This window comes from Vulpes lagopus, chromosome 3 (genome assembly GCF_018345385.1).
Source record: "Vulpes lagopus strain Blue_001 chromosome 3, ASM1834538v1, whole genome shotgun sequence".
Lineage (NCBI taxonomy): Eukaryota > Metazoa > Chordata > Mammalia > Carnivora > Canidae > Vulpes > Vulpes lagopus.
In genome coordinates, this window is record NC_054826.1 from 127,946,597 (window position 1) to 127,971,786 (window position 25,190).

At 58.8% G+C, this 25,190-nt stretch overlaps 6 protein-coding genes and 3 non-coding genes across 11 annotated transcripts; 5 read left to right on the forward strand and 4 right to left on the reverse strand.

Annotated features, from left to right (window-relative positions):
• Positions 1-204: 204 nt before the first annotated feature.
• On the reverse strand, positions 205-2,702 carry RNF151 (ring finger protein 151). The gene is given in 4 exon segments (XM_041749660.1): positions 205-238; positions 240-694; positions 1,256-1,352; positions 1,662-2,702. Coding segments are annotated over 4 exon segments (894 nt in total). The 5' UTR covers positions 1,970-2,702.
• A 678-nt stretch (positions 2,703-3,380) lies between these two features.
• Positions 3,381-4,400, reverse strand: LOC121487106 (translation initiation factor IF-2-like). Its single transcript, XM_041748549.1, has 3 exons — positions 4,384-4,400; positions 4,087-4,312; positions 3,381-3,833 (listed from the first exon to the last, which is right to left on the reverse strand). Exons 1-3 carry the CDS (start codon positions 4,398-4,400, stop codon positions 3,462-3,464), a joined length of 615 nt encoding a protein of 204 aa, XP_041604483.1. The 3' UTR covers positions 3,381-3,461.
• LOC121488565 lies at positions 3,912-4,038 on the reverse strand. The gene has a single exon (XR_005987177.1). It is a non-coding gene; the product is annotated as a small nucleolar RNA ACA64 (small nucleolar RNA).
• Positions 4,279-6,376, forward strand: RPS2 (ribosomal protein S2). 2 transcript variants are annotated; one of them, XM_041749658.1, is made up of 8 exons: positions 4,279-4,301; positions 4,477-4,656; positions 4,733-4,822; positions 5,083-5,190; positions 5,445-5,618; positions 5,702-5,861; positions 6,004-6,167; positions 6,256-6,376. In XM_041749658.1, exons 2-8 carry the CDS (start codon positions 4,480-4,482, stop codon positions 6,334-6,336), a joined length of 954 nt encoding a protein of 317 aa, XP_041605592.1. In that variant the 5' UTR covers positions 4,279-4,301; positions 4,477-4,479; the 3' UTR covers positions 6,337-6,376. The 2 variants fall into 2 exon arrangements, with proteins under 2 accessions (XP_041605592.1, XP_041605593.1); XM_041749659.1 differs by lacking the exon at positions 4,279-4,301 and having other exon boundaries at positions 6,076-6,167.
• LOC121488535 lies at positions 5,246-5,379 on the forward strand. The gene has a single exon (XR_005987149.1). It is a non-coding gene; the product is annotated as a small nucleolar RNA SNORA64/SNORA10 family (small nucleolar RNA).
• On the forward strand, positions 5,888-6,016 carry LOC121488536. The gene has a single exon (XR_005987150.1). It is a non-coding gene; the product is annotated as a small nucleolar RNA SNORA64/SNORA10 family (small nucleolar RNA).
• Positions 6,363-8,848, reverse strand: NDUFB10 (NADH:ubiquinone oxidoreductase subunit B10). The gene is made up of 4 exons (XM_041749661.1): positions 8,585-8,848; positions 7,421-7,559; positions 7,028-7,167; positions 6,363-6,641 (listed from the first exon to the last, which is right to left on the reverse strand). The coding sequence occupies exons 1-4, from the start codon at positions 8,730-8,732 to the stop codon at positions 6,538-6,540; spliced, it is 531 nt and encodes a 176-aa protein (XP_041605595.1). The 5' UTR covers positions 8,733-8,848; the 3' UTR covers positions 6,363-6,537.
• Positions 8,849-10,840: 1,992 nt separating this feature from the next.
• On the forward strand, positions 10,841-19,084 carry RPL3L (ribosomal protein L3 like). 2 transcript variants are annotated; one of them, XM_041746950.1, is made up of 10 exons: positions 10,841-11,004; positions 11,460-11,652; positions 13,652-13,820; positions 15,660-15,795; positions 17,060-17,246; positions 17,346-17,506; positions 17,713-17,814; positions 18,241-18,336; positions 18,505-18,624; positions 18,822-19,084. In XM_041746950.1, the coding sequence occupies exons 1-10, from the start codon at positions 10,876-10,878 to the stop codon at positions 18,876-18,878; spliced, it is 1,350 nt and encodes a 449-aa protein (XP_041602884.1). In that variant the 5' UTR covers positions 10,841-10,875; the 3' UTR covers positions 18,879-19,084. The 2 variants fall into 2 exon arrangements, with proteins under 2 accessions (XP_041602884.1, XP_041602885.1); XM_041746951.1 differs by lacking the exons at positions 18,505-18,624; positions 18,822-19,084 and having other exon boundaries at positions 17,713-17,840; positions 17,895-18,307.
• A 198-nt stretch (positions 19,085-19,282) lies between these two features.
• On the forward strand, positions 19,283-24,044 carry MSRB1 (methionine sulfoxide reductase B1). Its single transcript, XM_041750875.1, has 4 exons — positions 19,283-19,432; positions 21,353-21,501; positions 21,799-21,913; positions 23,205-24,044. Exons 1-4 carry the CDS (start codon positions 19,378-19,380, stop codon positions 23,234-23,236), a joined length of 351 nt encoding a protein of 116 aa, XP_041606809.1. The 5' UTR covers positions 19,283-19,377; the 3' UTR covers positions 23,237-24,044.
• The last annotated feature ends 1,146 nt before the right edge of the window (positions 24,045-25,190 follow it).

Below are 25,190 nucleotides of genomic sequence, written 5' to 3' on the forward strand. Positions count from 1 at the left end.
AGGTTGGTAGACAGAGCGGTAGGAGCGTCGCGGAAATCCTCTGCGGGGAAGAGGCATCTGAGGCCAACGGAGAGCAAGGAGAGCCTTCCAGGCCAGAGAGGCCAGTGCCCCGCGTGGGGAAGGCGGTGCTGCCTGGAAGGGGGCCGCCGGCAAGCACACGGTGGTAGGGCGGCCCAGGCCTGGGCTCTGCGTTTATTCACCCTTCTATTTACAAGGTCCCTTGGCCCTGGGCCCCCCACATCTCGGCCCCCATGCTGCCTTCTGGGGTGGCCTCGGCCTCCCCTTGCGGGGCGCCCACGAGCGTCGCGTCCTCCTCCTCCAGGAAGCCTCCGAGCTGGGCCAGCTGTCTGCGGACGAGATTGGCCGTGCGGTGCACTTCGCGCATGCGCCGCAGCAGGCCCAGCACCAGGGTTCGGCTGCGCTCCTGCCGCCGGCTCCAGGCCTCGCGCAGCTCGCGGTAGCAGTTGTGGCGCGCACGCTCCAGGGGCCCCAGGGTGGCCCCGCAGCCCAGCGGGCAGCGCTCCTGGGCCCCCTGTGGGCAGTGCTGCCGGTGCTCGGCCAGGGCTCCACGCGGCACCCGTGCCGTGCAGCCCTCGTGGGGGCAGGCCATCAGCTCGAACGGGCATGAGTCCTGGTGCCCCCTTCGATGGGCCAGGGGGCACGTCACCGAGCAGCCAGCTTCCGCGTTCTTGCACTGGGGGTAGGGGAGAGCACCACGTGAGCCCAACCAGGCCGGACATAGCAGCCTACCTTACACAGATCCCCCGTGGTGTTCCTGATCTGAGAGCCTGCCAAGGCCTAGGCATCAGTGATGTGGAGGGTGGAGTTGGACAATTGTTTGGGGGTGGGGAGACTCTAGACCACTGAGAGCAGGGGTACAGGGCTGGCCTGCTCTCGCAATTCTAGTGACATGCTTTTTTTTGTTGTTTTTTGTTTTCCTAATCTTCATCTATTAGTGGGCTGTAGTGATGGCCAGCACAGCAAATATTTCATTCTCTAAAAATCTTGTATAATCCCCATTTTATAACTGCGGCCCCAAGGGCTCAGGTTAAATAATTTGCCCAAAGTCACACAGCAAAGAAGTGGTAGAGAGGGGACTCAAACTCAGGCAGGACTGATGACCTCAGGGCTGCAGTCTGTCGCTGGAGCAGAAACCCTCAATTCTGAGGATAGGATGCTCCTTACCCTCTCTCCTGGCCTTGTCCCTCCCTTGGCAGGAGCGAGAAGGGTGCTGGGAGTAAGGGCTTCAAGCTACCTTGACTTCCAGGCGGCCAATGGTCCTCCGGAGTTTATTTACATGGACCATCTTTTTCCGTTTGACTTCTTTCCTGCAGCACGGACAGGTCTTCTGTCTAGGAGGCAGGAGCAGGGGGAGTGTTGGGAGCTGGTAGGGACCAAGTAGCAGCAAGACGCCTTCCCAGGTGGTCCCTTCTCTCAGGCCCAAATAGGCCTGAGGACTTCATGGGGAACTCAGCTCTGAAGCTGGGGCCACGGGCTGTAAATACCACTCAGTGCGGGGACACACAGATTTTAGGGTTCTAGATTTGGCAGCTCTTAAGGCCATTATGACCTAATGCTTGGCGGACCTTCCTCTCTGTTCTGGGCCGCAAGAATGGCCACAGCCCTGCCCATCCTCCCAGCCACTGAGTGCCCACTAGCACCTGGCTAGCCACCGGAGGATGCATTTCTTGCAGAAGATGTGGCTGCATGGCAACCTCACTGGTCTCTTGAGAACTCCGTGGCACACGGAACATAGGAAGTTGCAGTCAGGAGGGCTGGCGAAGAGGTTGAGATCATATCCGCCACTCTGCAAAGGCCAGGCCAAAATCAGGGCCTGGCGGACCAGTATCCACCCGCATACCCAGAGGGAAACCCAGGATTGGGGAGGTTGGCCATATGAGAGCCCCAAGTGGAATGCTGGGTCAGGACCCACTATGAAGGGACAGCTGTGAGGGTCAGGGCCCTCCATGACTACCAATCCCCAGCAGGGGAAGCCAATTTTGGCCTAATTACAGGTCAGAGCCCTTGGAAAGGTGGGTTTCCTTTGTTTGGGACCTTGTAATCCACCGTTCACCCTTTCTCAGAGTGCAGAATGGGGTCAGTTCTGGGCAGGTTTTAAACAAGGAACACATTTAAAGGCCAGAGGCTCACCATGATCTATGTCTGGATGGCAGCTCCACTGACCCCCAGGGCTCAGGAGCCTCTATTTCACAGCAGGAGCAGCCCGACATCACAGTGGCATTGTCCAACTCAGGCCAATCATGGCCCTGGCCCAGGGCTTACTGGGATCCTATAACATCTGGCACTTGCTCATAGTTGAGGGATAGGTAGGCTGGACCTGGGCAGGTCCCTGAAACCTGTCTCAGCAGTGGGGACACCTGATCCCCAGGCAGCACGAGGCCGAAAAACCAAACTTCTGGTGGTTGTTTCCCCAAAGCTGAGGCCCTGGCAGAATGTGGGAATCCTTCCTTCTCCCTCCTCAAATAATGCTGCCCAAGCATTATCTCTAAGGGCCCTGGGACTTTTAACATAGACCCACCATCAGGTCTCTCAGGATCTAAAACTGAGAACTGGCTCTAGAGTACGGATCAGGAGGGGAGGACCAGATTCCCATGCAACCTGTGGTACCACGATAGTAGTGGTGGTGTGTGGGAAAGCCTTCCGGAACAGGTAGGCCCTGCCCATCTGGAGACATCAGCTGCAACCTGAAAAGCCAGCACGGTTCCACACCTGAGGCACATAACCAGAACCAGAGGTTCAGTAGCAAGAGCAGGGCGCTCACCAAATCCTGAAGACCCCACCTCCCTCCTAAGAGCAACGGGGGGGGGGGGGGGGGGGATGGGGATGAAAACCTTTGAGCCAGCAATCTTACGCTCTCACACTTGTATTAATTTTGAAAATACAAGTTATTTCACTGGCAAAAACAGGTTTATTTGGGAATAACACAATTGCAATTCAGGGCATGCAAACTATGGCAAAACCGTAAGCAAGCCCAGCAAACAAAGGAAAGAAATTTTATTTCACGGAGAAAGTCGGGAGGGATTTTTCTGAGCGAGAGTTCAGGGTGAGGGCGGCTTCTCACGGGCGGAGTTGCCCGAGGAAGTCGCACATCCTTCCCCGTCGGGGTCGGTAACTGACGTTGAGCGGCGGGGCTCCTCCTGGAGGCAGCCCTGCTGTCGCGCGCTGGGGGCGACAACCGTCCAGGCATGAGGGTAAGGGAATGAGGAAAAGAAAAGAGACATAAACAGAGTGGCAGCAGGAGGGACATATGGCTGGATTCAGCCACAATGCCAACTTTATTTGTATTATTCACTCTTATAAAGCAGGGTTGTTTAACAAGCAGGATATTTTAAGCTTAGTTGTCCAGACATGTCCTTTCACAGTAGACAGCAACAGTATGCGTCCTTGAGCCACAAGCCTTCAACAACAAGGGTGAGACAGGTGGGCCGCGGTTGGAAGAGTCAACAGAGAGCCATTGCTCGATCCATTAACCCCTTCCTGGCACGCGGCTCCCAACACTCTGCTTCACCTTCGCACCTGCGGGTGGCTTGATGCCCCGCCCAAGTCCCCTCAAGCGCAAAGATACCTGACCTGCTACTGTGGAAGCTGTGCGGTGTGGGACCTGGGCCGGCCGACCCGCGGGAGCCCGGCTGGCGGAGCTGGGGGGGGGGGGGGGCGGCAGGAGGCCGTGACCTCAGGGTCTGTCCTCCGCGGCACAGCACCGACGGACGCGCTCCAGGCGGGCGGGGGACTCCCGCGCCGACTCGGGCCGACTGCTCCACGGGGCGTGCGGGGTAGAGCCCCCTCCCGCCGCGCTCCGGGGCGTCTGCGTCCTGCGGAGAGAACACGGGGTCAGGAGTCAGAGGTTAGAGATCAAGGGCCAGAGCACCTGCGGCCCGGGGCGGCGGGGCGCTTGTCGGGGCCTGGGTTTCACCTCTCCACACGGACCAGTGGGCGGTGAGCTGAGGCCCCCGGTGGCTCTGGGCGCCGAATCTCACCCGCGGCCACGGGCAGGGCCGCAGGTGATTTTCAACCAACGCCGACCCGCCGACTGCCGCAGGGGGACGCGGCGAGGCGCGGGCCTACCTGCAGCGCGGGCAGCCGGGCCGCGGCGGCACCGGGCAGCAGGAGCCAGAGCCGATGTACGCAGGCGCACGCGGGGTCGGCCGGGAGGCCTGGGAGCGCCCCTCCACCGCTCTTATAGGCTCGCGCTCGGGGCGGGGCACCCGAGATCTCGCGGTACTTGGCGTAGGATAAATACTCCCTCCGCGCGACCTCGTTCTTCTTCTCCGAGAAAACACGTGAGTCTCCGCTCCGGTGGCGGCGGCGGCGTGCGGGCCGGGGCGGCGGGAACTCGCGGCGGTCGGGTGGGGGGGCTCGCACCCGCGCCGCGGCGCCATCGGGCGGGGGTCGTGGTTCCCGGCGCCCGCGGGTGGGAGGGCCTCGCTGACTGGCGGGTTCTCGCGTCCCTTTCAGCAAATGGCGGATGACGCCGGTGCTGCGGGAGGGCCCGGAGGCCCCGGGGGCCCCGGAATGGGAGGCCGCGGCGGCTTCCGCGGAGGCTTCGGCAGCGGCATCCGGGGCCGCGGGCGTGGCCGGGGCCGGGGCCGGGGCCGGGGCCGCGGAGCTCGCGGAGGCAAGGCGGAGGACAAGGAGGTAGGTTCAGGCTCGGTGGGGGTGGGGGCTGGGCGGCGCCAGTCAGGGGCCCTACTCACCCGCGCCTCTCCTCCAGTGGATCCCCGTCACCAAGCTGGGCCGCCTGGTCAAGGATATGAAGATCAAGTCCCTGGAGGAGATCTATCTGTTTTCTCTGCCCATCAAGGTAGGGGCGTGGGCAGCTGCCATCTCCGCGAGGCTCCTTCGGCCTGGGGCGGGATGTGTTCACGGGGGCCAAGGCTCCACGGGTCGGGGGAGAGGGAGTGTCCTGGTGCCCTACCTCTGACTATGGGTGCCTGGCTTGGAGAGGAAAGCCTGGGCAACTGGGAAACCAGTTCTACGAGTCCAGGTGGAGGTTCTTAACCCTGTTTACAGGGGTTTTGAGCTTTTTGTTAAGTGGTTTTGACATTATTTTTTATTCCATAGGAATCTGAGATCATTGACTTCTTCTTGGGGGCGTCCCTCAAGGATGAGGTCTTGAAAATCATGCCCGTGCAAAAGCAGACCCGTGCTGGCCAGCGGACCAGGTTCAAGGTATCCTAGTCCCCTTCTGGTTTCCCAGCCTATTTCTGCCAAGAGGTTTGGGAGAACTCTCTCAGCTCTGCATGGTCATGCTTGCTCTCACACGCGTGGCTTTCGTAAAGGGGAGAGAGAGAAAGGATCTCTTCCGGACCTCAGGGTGGCCTTACTGTGGCCACTCTTTCCTGGAGGGGTGCCACAGGTCCTGGTTGGTGGCTGCTGAGGCCGTGCCGGCCAGTGGACCACCAGCCATCTCAGGCTCTTCACAGGCGTTTGTTGCCATCGGAGATTACAATGGACACGTGGGTCTGGGCGTCAAGTGCTCCAAGGAGGTAGCCACTGCCATCCGTGGGGCCATCATCCTGGCCAAGCTTTCCATCGTCCCCGTGCGACGAGGCTACTGGGGGAACAAGATCGGCAAGCCCCACACTGTCCCATGCAAGGTAGGCTTGGGGTAGTGAGTGATGGGCTCTGCAGTGGCACAGGCTCCCCATAGCTCATTTCCTGACATCTCCACACTTTGCAGGTGACTGGTCGCTGTGGTTCTGTGCTGGTGCGTCTCATCCCTGCCCCCAGAGGCACTGGCATTGTCTCAGCCCCTGTGCCCAAGAAGCTACTGATGATGGCTGGTATTGATGACTGCTACACTTCGGCCAGGGGCTGCACTGCCACCCTGGGGAACTTTGGTAGGTGGTCCTCGTGGGCACTGTGGCCTCTCTCAGCTCTGCTTAATCACACTTAGTGTGTGCTTGGCGTATTTTCAGAGAGAGAGAGGAAGGTCCTCCTAATGCACGGCAGACTGGCCCCAACTGGCCTCTCTGTTCCTAGGAGCGCAACAGCTTTTGTCTGCATCTGGGGTGTTCCACAAATCCGCCAACCCTCTTCTGTTTGCTCTTCCAGCCAAGGCTACTTTTGATGCGATCTCCAAGACCTACAGCTATCTCACCCCTGATCTCTGGAAAGAGACTGTGTTCACCAAGTCTCCCTATCAGGTACCACCTGCCGAGACACCTCATTATAACCTAGACAGGGGCATGGGGTGCTGGGGTGTGGCTACAATTAACACCTTGTCTTTTTTAGGAATTCACTGACCATCTTGTAAAGACCCACACCAGAGTCTCCGTGCAGAGGACCCAGGCTCCAGCTGTGGCTACCACATAGTTTTATACAAGAAAAATAAAAGTGAATTAAAGCTTGTTAATAGTGCCTTTATTTCTCTTTAGTAGTTGAATTTAAAGGGAGGTAAGCCAATAAAGTCATCAGTGGGTCAAGGTTGGAGATCAAAGGTGTTACCAGAAACTGATTTCTTATTTTTTTTTTTTATTTTGAGGATAATCTTGTAAAGAGGCTCAAGGAGCTGCCTTAGGCAGCAGCAGCCTCTTTAGCAGCTTTTCTCTCTGCCAGCATCCGCTGCTTCTGTTTAGCCAGGCACTTCCTAGCAGAATAATGGGCTCCCAGGTCGTGATCTAGGAAAGAGACCAGAGTAAGGAAGTCAGGCCAGTTTTCCAGGATGCAGACCAGGGTCTTCTCCAAGCGGGGAGGAAACGCAGCTAGGTAAGTGCTGAGCAGAAAAGGGACCTGGGATGTAGTGATTCTCTGAATACCCCTCCCCCAACCAACTGGCACTCTATGGACAGTGATGTTTCTAAAAACTGGAGGGCAGCCCAGGTGGTGCAGCCATCAGCCCAGGGCATGATCCTGGAGACCTGGGATCCAGTCCCATGTCAGGCTCCCTGCATGGAGCCTGCTTCTCCCTCTGCCCGTGTCTCCTGAATAAAATCTTTAAAAAAAACAAAAAACTGGAGAGAATGTGGAGGGTTCAAGGAAGAGGCCAGGGTGGGGGAGTGCTTACAGCGGTCATGGTAGGCCTTGGCCACCTGGGTGAACTGCTCCAGCTCCTTGGCACAGTTCTGCCTGTAGCTCTCACCTTCCCGCTGCTGACAGGCCTTCAGCCTCTCCTGGATAATGTTGACAATTTCTTGATCCACTTTACTGAAAAGAACCGGAAAAGTGGTCTGTGAGGAATCCTTTCCCTGTACCCAGAGATGGTAGAATGAAAATGAGACCTTACGGTTCTGTTGTCTGGCCGCTGCACCCTCAAAACCTGGGCCAACCCCAGGAGGCATTCTTGCCAGCTGACCACCATCCCATGGTACCCCAGGGAATGAGAGCCCAACAGGAGATGCTGACTGTGCCAGGCTCACCATTCCCCTACTAAGGAGGAACACCCACAGGCAGGACCTACTAGTCTCTTCTCCATTGCATTTCTGCTTCAAACATGCACAAGACATCCTTTTCCTGGCACTCCGTGATGTCTGGCACACGGCGGAACTCCCGGTGGTAGTAGTAATACCTGTTCTTTGCATGCTGCCGATCTATAAACTCTGTAAAGAAAAAACCCCAGACTCAATGGCCCCGTTGGTTTACACAGGCCACAGTCAGAACTGTTCTTAGCTTTGTTCTTTCTCACAAGCCACGGACGGGGCAGATTTCCCATACGTTCCTAGCTTTCACAAAGACTGCCAATTAGACTCTGGACAGGTGTGGCTGGTGGTCCTGGTTTACAGATGGTGAGGTCTACTGTTGACGGAGGGCCTCCCGGGAGCCAGGCACCCTGGGTATTCTCTGGGTAGATCCCAGTACAGAGTACTGAGGCCCAGAGAACTCAGGATTCTGAACCCATGCTCGGCGAGCCCACACCCTTCCACAAGTCCTACCTCCTGGCCAACCTCTGCCACCACACAGGCTTCCCTGTGTAGGCAGAGGCCCCGTGCCAGTTTTGCCACCAGTGACCTTCTGGCCTCAACATCCCTGCCCATAAGTTGACTGGTAGGAACCAGTTAAATCATCCCTCCAGACACATAAAACACTTTGTAAGAAACAGAGTGGGTCCCCTGCTGTGCCTTTCCCAGACGCGGGGGTCTGATCTGCAGACTATCTAAAGAAAGAGCCACCAGGGCATGCTATGCACTCCAGATGTTGTTGCTGAATGAATTGGTTAATGAAATGCATGATGCACTGCCTGGCACTAGTGACTGAGTGTCCGTGCACTCCTGCTGCTGCCTCCACTGGGCTAGCTGCACAACACATCGGGCAACAAAGAGCTGTTTTAAACATCTGCCTAGTTTGGACCGGAGATGGGGGATCTGGACAGGTCAAACGCGAACACGCGGAAGTACAAGTCAGGGCACATCTAGGTTGAGGGGACCTCGGCCATCACCCGACCACCGCGGTCACTGTGCAGGTGTGCAGGGAGGATGAGGTTTAGCAAGCTGCAGGCCAGGGGTGCAGGGGGGGCTCCCCGGGCGGTGCCGGCCGGAAACAGTGAGGGTCTCGGGGCGGGAGGGGGAGCGGGGGGGTGCAGTTGCAGGGCCCGGGGAGCGGCGGGGGCCCCGGATGGGGTCCGTACCTCTCACTAGGGTCACCGGCCGGTCCACGAGGAAGTCGAAGGCCTTCGTCAAATAGGTTACGGGGTTGGGCACCGAGGTCTGCGGCGAGGGCGCCGGCGTGCGGCGCGGGGGCTCGGGGTACACATCCTTGTCCCAGCTGTCCGGCATGGCGGCGGCGGTGCGTGGCGGGGACAGTCCACTCTCGGGGGCGCAACCCCGGCCTCCGCCTGGGTCCCACGGCCTAGTTCGCCCGCCGCAGAGGACGCCCTAGGGAGGTTGCGCCTGCGCAGGAGGGGGCGGGGGCGGTGCTCGCGAGGCACCATGGAACTTGTAGTTCGCCCGCCGCAGAGGAGGCGCTAGGGCGGTTGCGCTGAGAAGGGCGACCGCCGCTCGCGGGGCAGCATGGGACTTGTAGTTCCTTTGGCCAGCCCAATGGTGGGCCCGGTCAGCCCTGCGCACGTCGCCTGCCCGGTGTGTCTGCATCACGTGTCCTGTGTGCTGGGCGTTCCGGATACTCTGGTGGAGACAGCAGAGACCCCTGCTTGCATTAGTATTATTTTTTTTCCTGTTTACATTCTAAGACCAGATAGGCACAGGAATAAGTGAACTGTTCACAGGTTCGTGGGTGTACGGGCACGTGTACAGGCTCGTGCAAATGCAGCAGGGAGCAAGATAAACACAGCTGGGCTCTTATGGAGAACTCTGGCCACTAGAACAAACTATCAAACACCCTGCTCTTTCAGGAAGCCTTACTGAATTGCCTCTTCCCTTCAGCCCTCTCTGGGTTCCACTTTGTCTTCTAGGGCCTCTTCTGGACTGGCTAATGCCAGGGAGCTTGAGGGTCCTCTCTTGGGCTTGCCACCAGAGGCTTCTCCCACCCACAGGGGAGAACCACAGGAGCCACCCACCTGGCTTCTACCCGGGGTGCCCAGTGCTGCGGCCTAGTTCTGATGGTTCTGCCCTGCCCCTGAGCGCTATTGTGCTGACCCTGGCCCTGCTGGCCACCCTGGGTGATCTCCATGACCGCCAGGGCCCCTGGGCAGTACCAGGGAGGGCGCTGGTCACTTCATGCCTAGAGGCTGGGGCCAGGGGCGCGGAGCCGTCAACTCTGTGGATACACAGAATCTGTGATCACAGAAATAGCAAATGGTAAAATACACGCTGACAAAAAGAATTTTAAAAAAAGATTATTTCTTTATTTGAGAGAGGGGGAGAGTGAGTGCAGTAGCAGGGGGAGGAGCAGAGGGAGGAGCAGGCTCACCACTGAGCAGGGACCCCCCCCTCCGCCCTATGTGGGGCTTGACACGGGACTCGGATCCCAGGACCCTGAGATCATGACCTGAGCTGAAGACAGACCCTTCACTGACAGAGCCACCCAGGCAGTCCTTAACTGGACAAGGGGGGACCCAATAGATCCAAGCGGGAGCTGCCCCTGCTGCCGCCACCACCCCATAGCTCAGCAGAATAGGAGAGAGCAGAGAACTCAGGGGACGGCACCGGGGTGGCAGCTGTCGGCTGCTACCAGGCAGCAGCAGGACTTGCAGGTCATGTAGCAGAAGCAGCAGGAGGCAAATGGGGGGAGGAACCCATGCAGCTCGTGGCTCTGTGCCCGGCCCTCTGCTTCCTGGCCTGTGGGCCTGGCGTCAGTCCCACCAGGGCGGGCTGTGCTACAGCGCTCGCAGGCCTCCACTGGGGCAGGCCCTTTGCCCTGAGTCTGTGGGTGTCCCTTCTGTGCTTCCTCGCCTCGGGTAGCCTCTCCGGGGCCTCATGCTTGCCCCTTCCTAGGATTTTATTCCCGCGGGACCCGGCTTTGTGACGAACGAAGAGAACTGTGACATTTTAGCAGCGAATCTTAGCACTCCTGGATGGCACGGTCCACAGGCACTCAGACGTGTCAGGCTGTGAAACTAATTCTTCAGGATTCGAACTTTATAACCACAGAATATTTGATCATAGCTCTTACCACCTGCCCCACCGCACCCCCCGCAGTTGTCCAGCCCAGCTCTCAGCCCCAGGACCAGAGTTCCCTGTGCCTCACGGCCAGCACGCTGGACCAGCGGCCTGAAGGAAGCCCCCCCGCGCCTGGGGCTCCCCGACTCCTTTGCGGCCCAGGGGCTCCTGTCCTGGGAGGGTAACGTGGGGCCGTGAGGCTGAACACAAAGAGGGTGTGGCCCAGCTCCAGGGCCCTCGAGGAAGGGAGTGACAGGCCTGGTCCAGGTGTCCCCACCCCAGGCTGCCCATCCGATGCCCCGTTCGCCCCGCCCCAGGCCGGGTGCGCTCCTGGCACTGGAGCCCGTGCCTGCCACGGGACATGACCAACCTCCCCTGCCAGGGGCTAAATCTGGGAGCTGGCTGCTATGCGTCCTGGCCCTGCCACTCGACCTCCAGTGCCTGTCGGGAGGCCCCTTCCCTCCCTGACCTGCGGGGACCAGCTACCATGGTCAGTGGGCTGGGGGGCTGGAGCCAGCTTCCTGGGAGGGCCACGTGGGCTTCTGGAGTCCTTCCTGGCAGGCATGGGCCTTGGGCCTGGTGGGGAGTCGCTGGTGGAAGGGGACAGCGGGGGGCCAGAGCTCGGCTTGCCAGGCCTAGAGTGGGCAAGGAGACGGATAGATGGCCGTGGCCCCCTGTCCCTTTAGCCCTCAGCCACAGTGGGGGCCTGTCCTTCTGGGGCCGAGCCCACTGAAGCAGGGAGCCCAAGGGGGAGGACAGCTCGTGCTGGCTCTGTCCCTGAGACACAGCGCCTGAGCCCACTGTCCCTCCTTCCCTGTGGACAGAGGGAGGTGCTCAAGGCCACGGGTCCCAGTCTGGGGTCTCTGACTCCCCTCTGGGGGCTGGGTCCATTCAGTGCCCCCCGCCAGGGACGCCCCGGCCCTGACCGCCCCCTCCTGCCCCCAGTCCCACCGGAAGTTCTCTGCCCCTCGGCACGGACACCTGGGCTTCCTGCCCCACAAGAGGAGCCGCCGGCACCGGGGCAAGGTGAAGACGTGGCCTCGGGACGACCCTAGCCAGCCTGTGCACCTCACGGCTTTCCTGGGCTACAAGGCCGGCATGACGCACACGCTGCGAGAGGTGCACAGGCCCGGGCTCAGTGAGTGGCTGCAGTGGGCCCATGGGGATGGGGCGTGGCCTGCCCGCCTGGCACCGCCCCCAAGGACTTGGGGTGCTGGGAGCCAGAACCCGGGGCCAGGAGGGGAAGCCCCGGGCGAGGCCCCGCTCTGGGCTCCGCGGTCAGGGCGCTGTCCCCAAGCCCTGGGCACCGACCACACCGCGGGGGCCACGCTGTCATTGAGGAAATCAGCCGGTCCCCAAACTTGCCCGGCACCCCGCTAGCGAGGGAGGAGCTGCTGTTCAAAGACGGGTGCCCCGAACATGCGGTTTGTTTTGTGATCGGGGTCGCGTGTGGCTGTAAGGAAAAATCCAGAGATCCCCACGCTTTCCCCATTTCCCCCTGGAAATACCTTATAAAAGTGTGGGAATAGGTCACAACTGGGTATGGATGTGGATACAACCTACGGATGCTGTTCCGGTTTGCCTGGTCAGGGCGTGTGTGTGTGCGCCCGCACACGCATTTCCTTCTCCCAGGTTCTGTCCTGTGTAAGTGTGTGCCTGGAACATTCCATCCCCACAGGGGTCCTTCCTATTGCCCTTTCATAGCTTCAGCCACGACCCTCCAACTGCTTGGCACCTGCTCATCTGTTCTTCATCTCTCCTCATGTATTTTTTATTTTTATTGATTTATTTTTCAAAGATTTTAAAATTTATTTTTTTATTTTTTAAAGATTTATTTATTTATTCAGAGAGAGAGAGATAAGCAGAGACATAGGCAGAGGAAGAAGCAGGCTCCATGCAGGCAGCCCAAAGTGGGATTCGATTCCGGGTCTCCAGGATCACGCCCTGGGCTGCAGGCAGCGCTAAACCGCTGTGCCACCGGGACTGCCCAAGATTTTAAAATTTATTTGAGAGAGAGAGAGAGAGAGAGAGAGAGAATGCAGGGAGGGGGCGGGGGGGGGGAGGTGGAGAGAATGTCAAGCAGGATCCCCGCTGAGCATGGAGCCCGATGTCAGGGGGCTCCATCTTACCACACTGAGATCATGACCTGAGCTGAAATCAAGAGTCGGACACTTTGGGGCACCTGGTGGCTCAGTGGTTGAGCATCGGGCTCCCTGTGTGGAGCCTGCTTCTCCCTCTGCCTGTGTCTCTGCCTCTCTGTCTCTCTCATTAATAATAATAATAATAATAATAAAGAGTTGAACTCTTTTTTTTTTTTTTTTTAAATTTTTTTTTTTTTTTAATTTTTATTTATTTATGATAGTCACAGAGAGAGAGAGAGAGAGGCAGAGACACAGGCAGAGGGAGAAGCAGGCTCCATGCACCGGGAGCCTGACGTGGGATTCGATCCCGGGTCTCCAGGATCGCGCCCTGGGCCAAAGGCAGGCGCCAAACCGCTGCGCCACCCAGGGATCCCCAAGAGTTGAACTCTTAACTGAGTGCACCACCCAGGTGCCCTTCTCCTAATATATGATTTAAACATAAACTTTTACTTTGTATTAGTCTCAGTAATAACTTTTATAAAATCATTGGTTTGGGACAAATTATAGGTATTTTTCTAGAACTTGACCACATACATTCATAACCATTAAAATTAAAGATGATCCTGTGTGCTCCCCTTAAGGAGTCCCGACCCTGCCCTTTGGGAATGCTGCCCTGGCTGTTGGCTGTTGTAGCTCATTTCCAGATGACCTGGCAGGGAAACTGAGGCAGGGAGCAGGCAGAGGGAGAAGCAGGCTCCACACAGGGAGCCCGATGCTCAACCACTGAGCCACCAGGTGCCCCAAAGTGTCCGACTCTTGATTTCAGCTCAGGTCATGATCTCAGTGTGGTAAGATGCCTGACTGAAATCTCAGAGCCAGAGCGTGCCTTGACCAGCACCTGCTCCACGCCCAGGGCAGAGCAGAGGGAGAAGGCGGGGGCTGGAGGTCAGTGGGGCCCCTGGGCAGGAGGGGCTGTAGCTGACTCTTCCACCTAACTACTGCCTCCGTGGGCCCCGCAGGCCCTCCTCCATGCTCCTGTCTCTGGGTCTCATCTAGAAATTTCCAAGCGGGAGGAAGTGGAGGCAGTGACGATCGTGGAGACGCCGCCTCTGGTGGTGATCGGCGTTGTGGGCTACGTGGCCACCCCTCGAGGCCTGAGGAGCTTCAAGACCATCTTCGCAGAACACCTGAGTGACGAGTGCCGTCGCCGCTTCTACAAGGACTGGTGAGGGCCGCCGGTGCGTGGAGCTGGCCCCTCCCTCCCTCCCCAGCCCTGTCCTGGAGCGGCGGGGGTGGGCGGGCAGGAGAACGGTCAGCCGGACAGAAGCGTGGCTATGGGGGGTTGCCTTTGCTTCAATAAAAGGCGAGTGCTAGGAGACTGGAGTAGAAACTGGGGTAGTGGAAGAGAGGGAGCAAGTGTTCTAACCCTCAGGGTTATGTTAAAGCACTAATGTGATGGAACGTCAGTGTCGGCTCAGAGCTTCCTAGCAGCCAGGGTGAAAAGGGAAAGAGACAGCAGCAAGCTCTTCTCCTCAGAAAGAAAGGCATAATTGGGCCTTAGATTTTCCCTGGCACTAAGTCCTGAAAGGGAAGGCCCACCTGCCCAAGGAACCTCACAGACACTCCCATCCTCACTGAGTCGGAGGAACACCCCATCCTGGCCCTCTGTGGGAGCTAACGAGCACCAGCCCATGAGCCAGAGCAGGCTGTATGACCACAGGCAAGCTGGCTGGCCTCGTAGAGCCTCCTGGATTGTGCCCCCGCCGTCACAGACACCGTCACAGACGTCACAGACACTGTCAGACGGAGACACCGCAGGATGGAGAGATCTCTGTGTCACGCGGCCACTGGGAGGCTCACACGAGCTGTGAGTCCAGTGCTCCACGCACAGAAAGAGCTCACCAAATGACAGCTGGCCTTGGATTTGCTTCTTTCTTTCTTTCTTTCTTTCTTTCTTTCTTTCTTTCTTTCTTTCTTTCTTTCTTTCTTTCTTCTTTCTTTCTTTCTTTCTTTCTTTCTTTCTTTCTTCTTCTTCTTCTTCTTTTCTTTCTTTCTTTCTTTCTTTCTTTCTTTCTTTCTTTCTTTCTTTCTTTCTTTCTTTCTTTCCTCTTTCTCTTTTCTTTTCTTTTCTTTTTTTTAAAAGATTTTATTTACTGGGCAACCCCGGTGGCTTAGCTAAACTGCTAAGGTTTAGCGCCGCCTTCAGCCCAGGGCGTGATCCTGGAGACCCGGGATTGAGTCCCATGTCAGGTTCCCCGCACGGAGCCTGCTTCTCCCTTTGCCTGTGTCTCTGCCTCTCTCTCTCTTTCTCTCTCTCTGTGTCGCTAATAAATAAATAAAATCTTAAAAAAAATAGATTTTACTTACTTATTAATGAGAGACACACAGATAGAGGCAGAGACACAGGCAGAGGGAGAAGCAGGCTCCCCACGAGGAGCTTGGTGTGGGACTTGATCCTGGGACCCGGGATCATGACCTGGGCCGGTCAGGCACTAAAACGCGGAGCCACCCAGGGATCCCATGAGCCACCCAGGGATCCTGGTTTTGCTCTTTCAATTTGCTCCTCATCCAGGGGCTTTGACTTTTGTGAACTTTGGTTTCTTTGTCTGTAGAATGGGGACCATACATCTACCTTCCAGACTTTGGGTGAGGGTGACCAACAGCGTGGCGTGGCGCCTGGTTGCTACGGGCTGTTGGCCTTACAGGTGGGGTCTGGAGCTCTAGCAACATAGGCAGGTGGCTGTGGGGCTGGCCAGCACACCCCTTCCTCAAGCTGTGGCACATCCGACAGTCACTTGCAGGCCTCAGAGGCACGAGGGCGTCCACTCTATGGAGGAGGAGCCTGAGACCCAGAGAGGAAGGGACCGTCTGTGCTTACTGGGGGCGGCTGGAAGAGGGACCCCCAGGGAGGGCTCAGCCGTGGCCTCCCCGGGAAGGGAAAGAGGGAGGAGGGGACAACCACTGTCCTAGGAGCCCTGCTTGGTGAGCCGTGTGCGTGTACGTCCGGGACGGGCCTGGGGTGCTGCCCTGGCCGGCCCCTCTGAGTGTCTCCTGTGTGACTCAGGCATAAGAGCAAGAAGAAAGCCTTCACCAAGGCCTGCAAGAGGTGGCGTGACGCCAATGGCAAGAAGCAGCTGCAGAAAGACTTTGCCGCCATGAAGAAGTACTGCAAGGTCATTCGTGTCATTGTCCACACTCAGGTCAGCCCTACCACCTTGTCCACACTCGGTCTGTCGGGCTGGTCCCTGGGCCCACCCTCTCTCTCCTCCACCCCAGCTTCCAGGAGCCCCAGCAAATGTCAACCTAAAAATATCACGAGCATGGGGCATGGGCCCAAAGGGTGGGGTGGCTGGCCGCACCGGCACAGTGCCCGGGATGGGATGCTAGGTGTCCGTGCCCTGAAGGCTGTGGGGCCCTCGCCACGCCTGGTGCTCACACAAGGCCCTCGCGTGCCCTGAAAGGCCTAGACCTCCTGCCAAATGTCCAGCAGAGAGGGCCAGCCACCTCCCTTCGGGTCCTGGCACTAGTGTGTATGTGAGGCAACATTCATACACAGGATCTGGCTTGATGGGGGCTGTCAGGGTGACTCATGGCTTCTGGCTTATTCTGGAACCCTCCTTGGCGCCTCAGGGACAGCCTACCTAGGTCTGGAGCAGCACCCTGCTCCTCCCCTGCCTGTCACTCTCACACTTGCTGTACCTGGTTACCTGTGTCATGGGTTTCGTCCATTTCCCTTGATGGCCTGGAGCTCCATGGGGCAGGGACCCCGGCTGCCTGCTCAGTGCTGTGCCTCCAGCACCCACCCAGAGCCTTGTATGCAGTAGGTGCTCCATAAGTACTTCTTGAGCACTGTGCTGTGACCTCACACAGCAGTAGCCAGAGATCTCCAGAAACATGAACCATGCTGGGTCACACTTGGTACTTAGAATAAAGCCCAAGTTTCTCCCCAAAAGACCTGCCCAGGCAGGCCCCTGCTTACTTCTGACTTCATTCTGACCTGTGTTCCTCCTCACACAGCATCCTTTCCATCCCATCAACTCCCTGCCACAGGGCCTTTGCACATGCGGTTCCCTCTGGTCTTAAAAATTTTAGATCTTCACTCCGTGACTCCTTCTTGTTATTGGGGTCACCTCTAAGGGTCCTCCTCGACTGCCCTATAGGCAATAACTGTCCTCTCTACCCCCAGTATTCCATTAGAATACTCAGTCCTGTCTAAGAATTTCCTTGATTTCTGTCCCCCAACTAGACAGTGGTTCCATGAGGGCTAGGTAGTGGTTCCTGTCTGCCTCATATGCTGTGCCCTCAGAGCCTAGCACAGAATATACTGTACAGACCGGAGCACTGGTCACCCGTTGAATCAATGCGCGCAGGAAAGCCTGCTGGGGGTCACCAGCCAGTCATGCCATGTCTGCAAGTAGGGGTTGTGGCCCTCTGGGAACCGACTGGCTGTGCCACGTCCTGCAGATGAAGCTGCTGCCCTTCCGGCAGAAGAAGGCCCACATCATGGAGATCCAGCTGAACGGAGGCACGGTACCTGAGAAGGTGGCCTGGGCCCAGGCTCGGCTAGAGAAGCAGGTGCCGGTGCACAGTGTGTTCAGCCAGAACGAGGTCATCGATGTCATTGCCGTCACCAAGGGCCGGGGTGTCAAAGGTAGGGCTGGGTGGGGATGGGGGCTTCAGGAAGGCTGCCTGGATGGGGTGGAGGCCACACTGGCCTCTAGCCACTAGCCCTCTCCCCGGCCCCCTGCAGGGGTCACGAGCCGCTGGCATACCAAGAAGCTGCCCCGGAAGACCCACAAGGGGCTGCGCAAGGTGGCCTGCATTGGCGCCTGGCACCCTGCCCGTGTGGGCTGCTCCATTGCTCGGGCTGGGCAGAAGGGTTACCACCACCGCACTGAGCTCAACAAGAAGGTGCGTCCACGGTCCTGCTGGCACAGGGACACTCATGGCCTGATGTCGGGGGGTGGGGTGCATGACCCGGACGCTGCCAGGCCCCCCTAGAGGCTCTGACATGCCCCTGCCCAGGCCTGGGTCTGAGCACACATGCTGGCGGGTGTAGACAGAGCACCTGCTGCAGAGGCCATGGCTGCCTGCAACGTGCCCCGTCCTCCTGGCAGATCTACCGCATTGGCCGGGGGCTGCACATGGAGGAGGGGAAGGTGGTCAAGAACAACGCGGCCACCAGCTACGACATGACCGACAAGTCCATTACACCTCTGGTAAGCGGGGGTGGTGTGCACGTGTGCGGCAGGCGTGTGGGGTGCTGCCCCACCGGCAGGCGTGTGGGGTGCTGCCCCACCCCAGGAGCTCAGGCACCAGGGAGCGGCCACTTGGGTGAACACTGCGTGCTGTTCCCACATCCTCCAAGCCTCCTGTGTGCACACCACTTACATTCCGGGTGCTGTCATGGGGTGTGGAGTACCTTGGACTCAGGCCACTGGGTTCCAACCCCAGCTGGTCTGCAGCAGCCACAGGGCCCGGAACAAGGGACCTGACTTCCCGCAGCCTCAGTTTCTCCCTCACTGAAGTGTAGATTGTTAAATGTGGCTCAGATGCCGCCCTAGTTAGTGATCCCGGGTGTGGCCCTGGGCCAGGGGCTGGCACCAATCACCAGGGCCTGGATCCTGACCCACCTCCCCACGCAGGGCGGCTTCCCTCACTACGGCGAAGTCAACAACGACTTCGTTATGCTGAAGGGTTGCATCGCGGGCACCAAAAAACGGGTCATCACCCTGAGGAAGGTCAGCGCCTCTGTGGGGGGCTGGGGGGCAGCCTGCCCTGTCCTGTGCCTTGCTCCGAGGACAGTGGGGGTGGGAGGGGTCCCGGCAGGAGCTGCGGGAGGGGCTGGGGTGGCGGGAGGCGGCGGTTGAGGACCTGCATCTTGCTCCCTCCTCCCACGGACCCCCCAGTCCCTCCTGGTGCACCACAGCCGCCGGGCCCTGGAGAATATCGAGCTCAAGTTCATCGACACCACCTCCAAGTTTGGCCACGGCCGCTTCCAGACAGCCCAAGAGAAGAGGGCCTTCATGGTGAGCCCCGCCCCGGGTTCCCTGGGAGGCGTTCTCCCAGCCGGGAGGCTGCAGCAGGGGCGGAGGCGCCCCAGGACCGGGCGCGCAGGAGTCCAGCCCCCGGTGCTGACTGGGGGCAGGGGACGGCAGAGGAGCTGCAGCCGGCCAGGGCCGTATCCCCGGCTAGCGCTCGTCTGTGCCCCCAACCCCCCATCCAGGGTCCGCAGAAGAAGCATCTGGAGAAGGAAAAGCCGGAGACCTCGAGAGACCTGTAGGCGGCCTGCGATGGAGGGAGCCGGAAGCAGCGCGGCGCCTGTCGCGTCTAATAAAGTGCAGAGGCCGGCAGCCCAGGGAGTCCAGCGGTTTAGCACCGCCTGCAGCCCGGGGCGTGATCCTGGAGACCTGGGATCGAGGCCCACGTCGGGCTCCCTGCATGGAGCCCGCTTCTCCCTTTGCCTGTGTCTCTGCCTCTCTCTGTGTATGTGTCTCTCATGAATAAATAAATAATATCTTAAAAAAAAAAAAAAAGTGCAGAGGCGACTCTTCTCGCCGGGTCTGGGAGCTGGGAGCGCGGGGCGGCGGGGGTCGGCGTTTCGGCGTCCGGGACGTGATTGGTCCGCGGGAGGGGCGGGGCCTCGGCGGTGCCGGGCAGGCTCCGGGCGGTGATTGGTCCGCGGGAGGAAGGGCGGAGCCCCGGGCGCGGGCCAGGCCCGCGGGGCTTAGTGGCCGCGGAGCTGTCCGAGGCGGCGGTCCCCGTGCTGTCCTGCTGGCGCCATGTCCTTCTGCAGCTTCTTCGGGGGCGAGGTTTTCCAGAACCACTTTGAGCCGGGTATGCTCTGTGACCTCCTGGGAGGGCGGCGGGGCGGGAGCGCGCATGAGAGCGGGGGGTCGCTGCCCTCCGGTCGGTGCCCTCCGAGCCCCGGAGGGGCAGACCCCTGGGGCGGGGGGCGAGTGTGGCCGCGCGGGCAGGAGTGCACGTGGGTAAAGGGCGCCCCGGAGGAGGGAGGGGCCCGGGGACATGACGGGAGAGTGGACGCTGGAGAGCGGGGTCGCTGACCTCAAGGATCGCGTGAGCGGGGCGGTCTCCGGGAGGACTCTGCGGAGTCAGGGCACACGGCAGGGGTGCCGCCGGTCGGGGGGCTTCTGGATTGGGATCTGGACTTCAGAGGGCCGCGATGGAGGATCTTGTCCAGGGGTTCCCTGATGATAGCCCTGCCCTTTCCCGTCCCTCGTCCCAGCACAGAGCGTCCCCTGCGGACCCAGCAGGCCTGCCGGGGACTTCCGCGGTCGGCCCAGAGCCCTGGGGTTGGGTAACCAGGGCAGCTGCCAAGCCACTAAGTGCCTGTGAAGTTTGACCAGACGGCCTGAGTGCAGGTGGGGGGAGTGGGAGTGGTGCGGCATGGACAACCCTCCGCCCTGGTCCCAGGCTTTGAGGCCCTGGCATGTACCCTTCTGGGCTGTGCTGCTTGGTCGTGGACTAATTTGGTAAAAACATGCCCACAGGCAAGACTAGGGCAGTGCTCTCCCTGGGGGGTGGGGGATCTGTTGGGTGTCAGCACTCTAGGGGGCTGCGCTGTGACACTGGGCATCTGTTGGATGTTAGCTGTGACATAGGACTCCCTGGCCAAAGACCTCCCCTGAGACCTTCTGGCTGTGGGACCCCAGTTGTCATCGGGCTGCTCTGCCAAGCTGGAAGGTCCACTAACACAGCGGCTCCTCATTCCTCTTTGCTTCCTTCTCCAGTTGCTGGCAAAGGCTGAGTAGTTGGCAGACCCCAGGGAAGGCTGTCCTCAGGCTGGACTGTGGGTGCTGGGTACTCTAGGGGGCCCCAAGCGATTACCTGTGCTGCAAGTCAGTTTTACAACCTTTTAAATCCTTCCTCAAAGTGATCTTTTGGGGATAGGTTAAAACTTCTTCCCTAGCTCTCTCTCTTCCTGGGCCTTCTGTCTGGCGTGTAGACTGTTTTTTGGGGACCTTTCTCTTCCCATGTGGAGAGCAGGCCAGTGGCTGGGAGTCCAGCTCAAGGCTTCACTGGGCATCAGGAATGGCCACTTGGGAGGTGAGAGGGGCTGGGCCCTCATCGGGCTGCTGGGCTCCTTCCTGACTGACTGTACACTCTGCAGTGGAGTGTTCTGCATCACTCACTTCCTTATCTCTAAATTTTTTTTTTATTATTATTTATTTATGATAGTCACAGAGAGAGAGAGAGAGGCAGAGACACAGGCAGAGGGAGAAGCAGGCTCCATGCACCGGGAGCCCGATGTGGGACTCGATCCCGGGTCTCCAGGATCGCGCCCTGGGCCAAAGGCAGGCGCCGAACCGCTGCGCCACCCAGGGATCCCAACTTCCTTATCTCTAAAATGGAGAAGTCGTCTTAAAAAAAAAAAAAAGAAAAAGGAGTGCATGGCTGGCTCAGCTGGTAGTGCCCGTGACTCTTGGTCTCTGGGTCATGAGTGCAAGGCCTGTGTTGGGCGTGGGACTCTACTTAAACAAAACGATGAAGCTAGATGGAAAGGTGTGCATCACAGGACTAAAGACACGAATCAATGAGATAAGTGAAAAGTGGCTCCCTGGGCGCTGGCAGGTGCTAGGACCACTGGACGTGAGCTCTGTGGTGTGTTCTCCACAGAGCCAGTACCCAGGCCTGAGAGGGCGGCATGGGGAGGACCTTCCTAGGCCCGAGTATTTGGGAGTTCACCCCAGAGAGGCTGGAGCCACTGTAACCCTTTCCCTTTCCTTCTGCCCCCAGGTGTCTATGTGTGTGCAAAGTGTGGCCATGAGCTCTTCTCCAGCCACTCAAAGTACGCACACTCATCCCCGTGGCCCGCCTTCACTGAGACCATTCATGCAGATAGTGTGGCCAAGCGTCCAGAACGCAATTCGCCTGAAGCCTTAAAGGTGGGTGGCAGCAGCAGGGGGTGGTGAGGGGTGCTGGCCAGAGGGGGCCTGAGGGCTCCCCACAGCTCTAGGGGCTTAGAGCCTGTCTATCCCAGGCCTCTGGCCTCAGCCAGGTGAACTGCTAGCCCAAACTCCTGGGAGAGCCTGGGGTCCTGATGGAAGTAGGGAAATAGGACCGCTTTCCTGTGTGACTCCCCGCCTCTCCCGCCAGCCGTGACTTCGGGAAATGGGTGTGGGAGGACACCATCTGCTGGGGACAGGGGGGGCCACTGTGTGTTTGTTTTGTGGTCTTGCCAGGTGTCCTGCGGCAAGTGTGGGAATGGGCTGGGCCACGAGTTCCTGAATGACGGCCCCAAGCTGGGGCAGTCCCGCTTCTGAATATTCAGCAGCTCACTGAAGTTCATCCCGAAAGGTGAGCTCTCCTTCTGGCAGCTGGACACAGGCCTGCTGTACATTTTTGAGGACCAGGGGTGGGAGACACACTGTTCCATCCATTCACAGTTGCACACATGAAACATAGAGGCCCCAAAGCATACAGCCCAGGAGCTGCCCAGGGCAACCCCAAAAGGACAAGGGGGCAGGGGTCCTGACTGACCATGTGTGCCCCCACAGAGGGGCATCTGAGGGTGGATGTGGCAAAGGGTTATCCATGGGGGCCTGGCCCTTGCTGGAGACTAGAGGGGCAGGCAGGGCCCGCAGAGGCTGAGGACCGGGGCTGGGGCCGGAGCCTCTCTGAGCAGGGCTCCTCTGCAGAGTGGACGTGCTCGCAGAGCCTCCTTCACTGGCCTGTCTGATGTGGCACACGTGGGGCCTGGCAGGCAGCAAGCGCTCAGATGGGTGCTCCCGGGGGCAGTTACAGGCTTCTCCCACTCTCTGCAAGCATGGAGCGCTCCTACGAAACTTTTCGTAAGCCAGAAATGGTGTAAAGCAAAGAGCATCTCCCACTTTCTGAAAGCTTTCGTGGTGCCACTTCTCTTTTACTAAAGACCGTGTACGTCAGTTCCTGCTTTCACTATGTGAAATAAATCCAAAGAGGATTTTCACTTGGGATAAAAGCCATTACCTAACATAGGTAACGCGCATGTAGCATAAATGAAATGTAAAGGCAAGGTGGCCTAAGTCAATCCTTGGGAAAGCAGGGCTCCGAGTGCTGCCAGGTTGTTTGGGCAGCCGTTGCTCATGCGAGTTTTATCTGCGCGCGGCATCCCCTATGGTCCTTAGCCCTCCGCTCACCCAGGTGCTCACGAGTCAGCACCTCTCGGCCCACCCGGCCCCTCTGGGCTTCTCCCCACACTTTGTAGCTCAAAGCCCAGATCCCCACTTGACCCCGGCAGGACCGTGGCCAGTGGCTGACCTCAGCTTGGTCCTTTGTGAAATGGGGTTGCTGACCGCACATTGCTGGCTGCCATCCGTGAGGACTAGGGGCTAAGTGAGGGTGTCTGTGGGGCTGGCCATGATAGGGTGTGACGTGATTTTGTCCTTTTGTAGTTACTGTTCTTTGTCCTGTGGAGGAAGGAGAGACTGGGCTCTCCTGGAGATCTCGGGGAGCCATATGGGGCACACAGACTCCCCCAAGCCCAGTGCCTGGGTCCTCCTGACCGCCCTGTTCCTCAGGCTGGAGCGGGCTGGACTGCTCAGGGAATGGCGGCTGAATTGTAATGTAGCAGTGACTTGTTTTTCTCTCTCCTCCCTCCTTTTTTTAGGCAAAGGAACTTCTGGCTCTCAGGAGGTGTAGGTGGACAGCACATACCCATTCCAGCTTGCACTGCCCTCCGGCCATCCCACCTTGGAACTGGAACCCCAGACATTGAGACAGGGGAGGGGGCTCCTGAAGCATCGGGAAATCTTGGCTCTGTGCAGGTTCTCTTGGGGGAAAGCACTGCTAGCCCAGGATGGGCCTGCTGGGCCCAGCTGTGGGCTTACCTTGGCCTCCTGCTCCCATGGGAGGCTCAAGGAGGTAGGCTCTCAGCCTAGCTTGCCTTTGAATGATGGCACACCCCACCTTTTCTTCTCCACAGCCCACTGCCCTGTCTGGACCCACCCTGTGGGACCCGATTCTGAGATGGGCTCTGGCCCTCACCCAAGCTCGTGCTCCGCCCCCCCCACCGCTCCAGGCTATCCTGGGAGCCAGAATGCCAAGAGGGCAGCCGTTGCTGGCTGCTGCAACTGCAGTCACTACATGATTCACTCTGGTTAAACCCTTCCAGGCAGCCAGTGTGGTGACGATCTGTGACCTGCTAGAGGAACAGGCCAAGGGGACAGACCTGTGATGTGTCAGTTACGGGAAGAGAAATCCTCAACCCTGTTTCACAATCTGGGTTGGTATACCTTGCCTCACTCAGGCTTAGGAAAGTGGGTGTTGCTCCATTACCTTGATTGTGCAAGGCCAGGGCTGGGGAGCTCACACCTTCCCAGGAGTGTGGCTGTGCCTTCTTGCACATGCTTGGAAGCTCCTGCTGCCTGGGAGGGTGGGTGACACCAAAGCCCCTCCCATCTTCACTCTTCTCTGGCATCATCAGGAGATAATAAACAAATGGACCGCGGGCCTGCTGTCTTCATGCATGTCGGGGAGGCCGGGACACATTGTTTCATTGTTCCACAGATATTTACTGAGTGGGTCCAGCCTGGTGCTGGGGAAGCAGCCATAGGACAGACGGGCCCCCCTGCCCCTCAGGGTCTTCTGGTGTGTTTGAGAGGATGGAAAGTTCACGTCAGATGATGGTAAAGGCTGTGAATATCTACAGCAGGGCAGTGATGCTGGATTGTGGGGGGGCAATTAGGAAGCTAGTGCTTTGGCCCCACTGGGCAGGGAGGAGGATGCCAGTCGAGGAGGATCAGCTCAGCTCATCAGTGACAGCTGAGAGAAGCAGGAAGAGCTTCCCAGGTGGCGGCACAGCATGTACAAAGGCCCTGAGGGCACCACCCAGGCATGCTCCGGTCCTGGAGGAGGTGGTACAAAATGCCGCCCCAGAGGAGGTAGGTTGTACTGCAGAAGAACCACACGATTTTTCCAATGTATGTCGACAAATCCAGGATCGTGTAGAAGGATGGATATTAAGGGGTGGGATAATGGTGAAAGGAATATAAAGTTAGGTCAGGCTGAATTTATAGATAAGGGCTCACTAATCAGAGATTCCAGGTTTAATCATGCAGCTCAGAGGTCTAGGGGCGGCTCTCTTTGTTGTTCAGTTGGCTGAGATATGGACCGAAAGGTGGCCAGCGGTGGAGGTGACATGCCCTGCCATGCACTGCCTTGGTTTGATAGAGGGAGGGTCCAAAGGCTTAGGGAGATGGGAGTGTCAGCGTGGATTCATCCTTTAAGAACCCCTTGCCCACCTTGGCGGTCCAGAGGGGATGCGGGTGGGACTGCCCTTTCCCCGACCCCCAGCCACAAGCCAGGGGTCCCCACTGGCCTGGGGTCCCCGGCCTGTGCAGGGGCTGCTGGCTGACTGTGTGACCTTAGGTGGAGAGCTCAGCCTTCCTCTGCGGAACCCAGCCCGTCTCCTGGGGGTGGGGTGGGGCAGGGGGTGATGACAGATGTGCGGACTCAGGGACTCAGCGTATATCACTGTGCGGGGTAGATTCCAGACACCAAGTTGGTCAGTGGTCATCTGTGCCGAGGGAGTTGTGCAGCAGCCGGCAGGGGTCAGTGCTGACAGAAGGCACCGAGGCCGACCTTGCAGAACCCC